Source organism: Muntiacus reevesi, chromosome 1, assembly GCF_963930625.1.
Source record: "Muntiacus reevesi chromosome 1, mMunRee1.1, whole genome shotgun sequence".
Taxonomy (NCBI): Eukaryota; Metazoa; Chordata; class Mammalia; order Artiodactyla; family Cervidae; genus Muntiacus; species Muntiacus reevesi.
Window position 1 is genome coordinate 220,224,042 of NC_089249.1, and position 8,217 is coordinate 220,232,258.

Consider the following 8,217-nt stretch of genomic DNA (forward strand, 5'->3'; position numbering starts at 1 on the left):
TTGTTCCTGAGTTACACACTAGTCGGTTAAGTAATATGTTTTCCTGAGTTCTATCAAATACTCTAGAAAATTTAATTGCACTCTTGGAGAGAGTCATGGGAAACTCCAATATACAGCCAGGAGATTAGCAGCACAGGTGATGACATGTACTAGTAATTGATTTCTGAAGTGGGGCTAGTCTTAGAGGACTGAAACTATGGGATATTGGGCTCTATCTAGGCAGATAGTGTGAGAACTGAATTAAGTTGTAATATGCCAATCTAGTATCTGGAAATGTGCTGGTTGCTTCACAAGTGGGGAAAACCCCACACATTTGGTTATCTGAAGTGTCAAAAAGTGTTGATGAGAGTAGACACACAGGAGGTGTCTTCTCCTTTACATCCTTCACTTCATCAGCTATTCATTCTGCCTATCTTTGGCTATCCAAATAACCAATTTTATTTAATTAAGCCTACTATTGGCTGGACAAGATTCTGAAGGCCACCAATGCAGAATAAACAGGGCAGATAGTGATATTTAAAACTCCAATCAAGATGTAGCAAACACCAGCTTTATTATGCAATTTGCATTACCTATGTATTGCAGCACAATATAAAAAGGGTTGTGCTCCAAAAAGAAAAAAAGAGATCTATAGTTCCTAATTTATAATGTCTCTTGGTCTGCTTGTTTTTCTCTAGCTTTATGACTTGGAAAATCTTATCTGAACCAGTAGCCTCTGAGATATTATCTCCATTGTGAGTTTCTTTTTTTCCATCACATTTGTGGCTCCCTTTTCCCTGGAGCTGTCAACAGAAATGTCAATGAAGAATAGAACTGCTTCCTCTGACTTTATCCTCCTGGGACTTCTAGTAAACAGTAAAGCTACAGGGATTGTCTTTGCAGTTATTTTGGCTATTTTTGTGGTGGCTGTAACTGCAAATTTGGTCATGATATTCTTGATTCACATGGACTCCCACCTCCACACCCCTATGTACTTTCTGCTCAGCCAACTATCCATCATGGACACCCTTTTCATTTGTACTACTGTCCCAAAGCTCCTGGTGGACATGGTTTCCATAGAGAAGACCATTTCCTTTGTGGCCTGTGGCATCCAGATCTTTCTGTACTTAACCATGATTGGATCAGAGTTCTTCCTGTTGGGCCTCATGGCCTATGACCGCTATGTGGCTGTCTGCAACCCTCTTAGGTACCCGGTCCTGATGAACCGCAGAGTGTGTCTTCTTCTGGCAGCTGGTGCCTGGTTTGGTGGATCCCTGGATGGCTTTCTGCTCACCCCAATCACCATGAATGTCCCCTACTGTGGATCCCGCATCATTGATCATTTCTTCTGTGAGATCCCTGCTGTTCTCAAATTGGCCTGTGCTGATACATCCTTGTATGAAACCTTAATGTACATCTGCTGTGTGCTCATGTTGCTCATCCCCATCTCTATTATCTCAACCTCCTACTCCCTCATTTTGTTAACTGTCCACCGCATGCGCTCTGCTGAGGGCCGGAAAAAGGCCTTTACCACTTGTTCTTCCCACTTGACTGTGGTCAGCATTTTCTATGGGGCTGCCTTCTACACTTATGTGCTGCCCAAGTCATTTCACACCCCTGAGCAGGACAAGGTAGTATCAGCCTTCTATACCATTGTCACACCCATGCTCAATCCTCTCATCTACAGCCTCAGAAACAAGGATGTCACGGGAGCATTTAAAAAGATATTTGCACAATGCTTATCCGCACAGAAAGTATTCACAAGTGATGCTTAGAGATTCAATAATCTGGGAATAGTTTTCCCAGTAATATCCTCAGTGTGTTTTGTTTCACAAGAGACTATCTGCAGCTATTAAATATTTTTTTAAGAGGTGACAATTAAAGAGGATTTACCTAGCCTGGTTTCTTCCTCTTAGATGAAAGGAACCCAAAATATTTCATTAGTTATTCAGAGTCTACTTAGCTAACTGTCAAAGCTATGTATTATTAATAAGTAAGGTTCCTCTGAACCTAGCAGTTATCTCTAGGGTGAAAAAAGGAGGGAAAAAAAGAGCAGATATTAGAGTTCAAATGGACAAAGAAACAAACAAACAAAAAATTCCAAAACTTTACAACTTTGTTTCCAAATCTTCTGTGCTTATCACTGTGTCAATAAGAAGAAAAAAAAAATACCAATTCCCAAATGACAAAGGAGACAAACCACAATTTAATACTGCCTTTAATTATTAGATTTGCCTAAATGGATTATAAACTCTATAATCACATTTATATGAGCTGAAAAAAGTGGAATATGTTTTTAGAAGGATCACTCTATCTGTAGTTTTGAAAAGAGAAGAGGGACTGGTTGGATACAGGAAGGCAGCTTGTATTGTGCTGTGCTAAATTGCTTCAGTCATGTCCAACCTTTTGTGACCCTACGGACTGTAACCCGCCAGGCTCCTCTGTCCATGGGGTTCTCTAGGCAAGAATACTGGAGTGGGTTGCCATGTCCTTCTCCAGGGGAGCTTCCTGAACCGGGGATTGAACCAGTGCCTTTTATGCCTCTTGCATTGGCAGGTAGCTTCTTTACCACTAGCACCATGGCCAGATACAGGAAGAAAACTCAGGAGACTTCAAATGAGAGACAAACTTGAGATTGAATAGGGAAGTGACAAAATGGATTAAGCTCCTGGTAAGAAAGACTGTTAGGAAAGAATGTGAAATAAAAGGTAATATTTTGGTTTCAAGTGAAAGGAAAATGGAATGTCTATTTACTGAGTCTTGAAAACTTCTAGATTGGCAACTTTCAACAGGAGAAATCAAGAATTCAGTTGTTGAGACTCTTTTGGAATGTCTATTAGATATGTGAATCACTTGGGGCTCATGTTAGAGTTTTGGAGTTAGATTTATATCTGGTATTATTCAGAGTAGCAGAGAGATTTGTAGACATAAAATGAATTGAAACCACTATGGTAAGAGTAAAAGTGTGAGCCAGATCTAAAGCATCTGTACTCAGCAGGAAGCAAATGAAAAAAGAGATAGGGATTATTGGAATAAGAAGTAATATCTCAGATACAGATGAAGAAATGATTCAGAGACGCAGCAAGTGCAGTCTCTTGTTGAATTACAAGAACTGAGAATTGACCATTGGGTTTGGCAACATAGAAATCACTTGTGAACTTAATAATAGCAATGTCAGTGAATTTGTGCTCAGAGAAGTTTGAGTAAATTAGAGAGACATAAAGAGGACAAGAGGAGTAGAGTAGAGTATAAATATGGCTTTTTTTTTTTTTTTTTTTTTTTTTTTTGAGAGGAAATCAGGGAAATGGAGAAGTAACTAGAAGGATTTATGGGATCAATGTGTTTTGTTGTTTGAGTGATATTATAGATATAAATGTGTTTTGTTGTTTGAGTGATATTATAGATATTATAGATATGTTTAAGGAAACAATTCTATACAAAGTTTAAATAGATGATGGACAAAAAATAAAGAAAAACTTTCTTCCAGAAGGATGCTTTTTGAGAGTGACACAGAACATAGAAAGCAGTTTAAAACTGGAGAGGTTGATCTTTGCTGTTAGCATTACCAGTTCAATGTCTGATCATGTGATACAAGTAATTTCTCTTCTGACAGCTTCTATTTTCTCAGGGTATTTAAAATCAAAGAGGTTTTGTCTGAGGCAGAATAGGGAGGATTATTAAAAATTTGAGAAAGCATTTTTGGGAAGCAGGCCAATAAATGAACAACACAAAGATATTCTGATTGTAAGGTAGTCTTATGACTCCCAGCTAGGATTGATTCATTAATTTATCACTGGTACTATTGTAATAAAGTCCAATAAATGTACCCAACATGAAGCATAGCAAATGGTAAGTGTGCAGTGTATTACCTATAATTAATAACAGCAACAAAAAATGACAATGACAAGAGTGATAGGAAAAACAACTATTACCATCGTTCCAACAAACTTAGCATGTTCTATATAGACAAAATATGTTGTATTCATTTATGGTTTTCAATGCCTTAAGTTTGCAGTGTATAATAGTTGTCCTCAGTTTGTTTTAATGAGTTGTTCTCTTTGTACAATTAAATCTTATATGACCAATATGCTTGTTTATGCGGAGTTTATATTAAAACTTGGTGTGATTTGGAATCATTAACTAACATCCTGTCCCTTCAACATGATAATTATTTATATTTTGGAGTTAATAGCGTACACAGACATATCCACGCTTTAATCTGGTCCTTGTGATGGCTTCTCTGATGACAAGTGGATTCTCACTTAGTGCAAAATACTGTTTCTATCATAAGGTCTAAGTTTTTTGCAGGACATTTCATCCTATACAAAAGATTAAGACTTTTGGTCTGCCTCCTAAGATCCTTAATATTTGCATGCTCAGTCACTTCAGTCATGTGTCTTTGTGACCCTGTGGACTGTAGCCCACCAGGTTCCTTTGTCCTTGGGATTGTCCAGGCAAGAATACTGGAGTGGACTGCCATGCCCTCCTCTAGAAGATCTTCCCACCCCAGGGATCCAACCTGTGGCTCCTGTGACTCCTGCATTGCAGGCGGATTCTTTACCCTCCTGTCTATTTTTTTTTTTTTTACCCTCCTGTCTAAAATGTCCATTGTGATATCAGGTCCATGACAAAAAGTTCTTGAATTTAAGTTCTGTCTAAAACATCCATTGAGACATTTGGTGCATGATTTGCTGAATAATACAACATTTCAGTTTGTTAAAAATTTTATTTATATGATGGAGAGGGTGTGGAGAAAGGGAACCCTCTTATACTGTTGATGTGAATGCAAACTAGTACAACCACTATGGAGAACAGTGTGAAGATTCGTTAAAAAAAAAAAAAAAATGGAAATAGAACTGCCGTATGATCCAGAAATTCCACTGCTGGGCATACATACTGAGGAAACCAGACTTGAAAGAGACACATGTACCCCAGTGTTCGTTGCAGCACTGTTTATAATAGCCAGGACATGGAAGCAACCTAGATGTCCATCACCAGACAAATGGATAAGAAAACTGTGGTACATATACAGAATGGAATATTACTCAGTCATCAAAAAGAATACATTTGAATCAGTTCTAATGAGGTGGATGAAACTGGAGCCTATTATACCGAGTGAAGTAAGCCAGAAAGATAAACACCAATACAGTATACTAATGCATATATATGGAATTTAGAAAGATGGTAACAATAACCCTATATGTGAGACAGCAAAAGAGACACAGATGTCTAGGACAGTCTTTTGAACTCTGTGGGAGAGGGCAAGGGTGGGATGATATGGGACAATGGCGTTGAAACATGTAAATTATCATATGTGAAACAGATCACCAGTCCAGGTTCGATGCATGAGACAGGGTGCTCGGGGCTGGTGCATTGGGATGACCCAGAGGGATGGGGTGGGGAGGGAGGTGGGAGGGGGGTTCAGGATGGGGAACACATGTACACCCATGGTGTATGTCTTACCAGTTCAGTTTATTTCAGTCACTCAGTCCTGTCCAACTCTGTGACCCCATGGACTGCAATATGCCAGGCCTCACTGTCCATCACCAACTCCCAGTGTTTACTCAAACTCATGTCCATTGAGTCGGTGATGCCATCCAACCATTGCATCCTCTGTCGTCCCCTTCTCCTCCTGCCCTCAAACTTTCCCATCATCAGGGTCTTTTCAAATGAGTCAGCTCTTCGTATCAGATGGCCAGTTTCAGCTTCAACCCCAGTCCTTCCAATGAATATTCAGGACTGATTTCCTTTAGAATGGACTGGTTTGATCTCCTTGCAGTTCAAGGGTCTCTCAAGGGTCTTCTTCAATGCCACAGTTCAAAAGCATCAATTCTTTGACTCTCAACTTTCTTTATAGTCCAACTCTCACATTCCTACGTGACTACTGGAAAAACCATAGCCGTGACTAGAATGGACCTTTGTTGGCAAAGTAGTGTCTCTGCTTTTTAATATGCTGTCTAGGTTGGTCATAATTTTTCTTCCAAGGAGTAAGCTGCAGTCAATTTCATGGCTGCAGTCACCACCTGCAGTTATTTTGGAGCCCAAAAAAATAAAATCTGTCGCTGTTTCCCCATCTATTGCTATGAAGTGATGGGACCAGATGCCATGATCTTAGTTTTCTAAATGCTGAGTTTTAAGCCAACTTTGGGTCTACTGTTGGGTGCAGTTATACTTTCCACGTATTGATTGTTTCATCTGAGGTGTTCCAGCACTTGGAGCCTGCAGGCTGTTGGATGGGACCAGGTCTCAGTACTAAAATAGTTATCTCCAGGATAGCTTGTATCAATCAATATGCCCTGGGCCCTCTGTTACCAGTTTTCTTGCCTCCACACTGAGCCACAACCAATCCCCATCTCACTAGGAGGCATTCCAAGACCCACAGATAGGTATAGCCAAGGTTTGGAGTCCCTGTTTTGTGCTGGGTCCTAGTACACATGAAACCTTGTGTGTACCCTTTAAGAGTGGTGTCTCTGTTTCCTCCATCCCTGTGGAGCTCTTGCACTCAAGCCTTATTAACCTTCAAAGTCAAATGATCTGAGAGCTCCTCCTCCCAATGCCAGTCCCTCAAGCTGGAGAACCTGATATGGAGCTCAGAACTCTCATTCCTGTGGGTGAAACTCTATTGATACAATTATTTTTCAGTTGTGAGTCACCCACCTGGTGGGTATAGGATTTGATTATATCACAGAAGCTTCCCACCACCACCTTCTCACTGTGGTTTCTTCTTTGACTGTGGACAGACAGTATCTTTTTTGGTGTGTCCTGTCTTTTTGTTGATGGTTCTTCAGTTAGTTATGATTTTGTGGTTTTCATAAGAGGCAGTGAGCTCTAGTCCTTCTACTCTGACATTTTTTTTCTGGAATTGAGAGATTGCTTTTAATTTGGATACTTGCTGCCTCTCCTTAACATAAGCTGGTCATTATCCCCTAGATATGGGATGTTTAGTGTGGCAGCATACATGCTCCCAGTACTATAGGGGCAGCAATTGGTACATGCCCATGAGATATTCAGTGGCATTGGAAACCTGTGTGCCCCTGGGACAGTGGGGGCAGCTACTGGCAGCTGCTCCTGGGTCTCTCAAGAGTGGTGGAAGTCCACACACTCCTGGGACAGTTAAAGTAGTGCCTAGTGGGTCTCACAATAGCAGTGGCCTGCATAATCCCAGTACAGCGGGGGCAGTTATTGGCATCTGCTAACCACTCTTCTGTTCTCCTTGGATGGCAGGCAAACAGTGACTAGCCCCTGTTCCTGGTTCTCTTAGCAGCAGGAGTGGCTTGAGTAGTCCCGGGACAGTGGGGACAGCAACTGATGACTACTCACCACCTGTACATGCTCCCCAGATCATGGGGGCAGCAACTGGCACCTGTTCCCAGTTCTCCTTGTGGTGGAAGTGGCCCATGCCCACCTTTGAAGCCCACAATGGCAGTGACAGCTAACACCTCTCCTGGAGTTCATGTAGGTGATGCCCTATTGCCTGGGAACATGTTCACAGGGAAAGAAGCTCCTAGGCAATAGAACCCCTCTCCTCACACACTCCTTAAAATGGTCCCTTGCCTCTCTGTCCAGCAAAGGTTTTTCCAAGTGCAGCTTCAATTGCCACACTCCAGCCTCTTCAGGCTGTCTCTGCACAGCCAACACTGGTCTTCCTGGATCTGAGTTTTAAAGCATGAGCTTGAGCACCCTGTCCCTGCTCACATCAATGGACGAGAATGTCACCTCCACTTTGCCATTCATGAGCTTCCCTGCTGGCTCAGATGGTAAAAAAAAAAAAATCTGCCTGCAATCCAGGAGACCTGGATTTGATCCCTGGGCTGGGAAGATCCTCTGGAGAAAGGAATGGCTACCAACTGCAGTATTCTTGCCTGGAGAATATCATGGCTGGAGGAGCATGGTGGGCTATAGCCAGTGGGGTTGTAAAGAATCATACATTACTGAGCAGTAAACCAACTTCCACACTCTGCTCTGAGTCCTCCACGTTGTCCAGACTAATCTCCCTGTTGGTGAGGGGAAGTCCCAGGGTGCTAAAACACTTCCTCCTTCACAGTTCCCTCCTTGGGGTACAGGTCCAATCCTGATTCCTTTCTCTTTCTCTCTCTCTCTTTATTTTCTTTTCCCCTAACAGGTTATGTGGAAGTTATCTGGTCTGAGATCTTCTGCCAGTGTTCAGCACATATTCTGTGTGAATCTTCTACTTAGAGATTTATTTTTTATATATTTGTGGGAGGAGGTGAGTTCTAC

General features: G+C 41.5%; 1 protein-coding gene across 1 annotated transcript; it reads left to right on the top strand.

Annotated features, from left to right (window-relative positions):
- The first annotated feature begins 794 nt into the window (after window positions 1-794).
- Window positions 795-1,754, top strand: LOC136167529 (olfactory receptor 2T11). The gene has a single exon (XM_065935061.1). The coding sequence runs from the start codon at window positions 795-797 to the stop codon at window positions 1,752-1,754; it is 960 nt and encodes a 319-aa protein (XP_065791133.1).
- The last annotated feature ends 6,463 nt before the right edge of the window (window positions 1,755-8,217 follow it).

Bases quoted from the DNA above. Each gene is read 5' to 3' on its own strand.
- LOC136167529 (XM_065935061.1), top strand. From the start codon at position 795: ATGTCAATGAAGAATAGAACTGCTTCCTCTGACTTTATCCTCCTGGGA.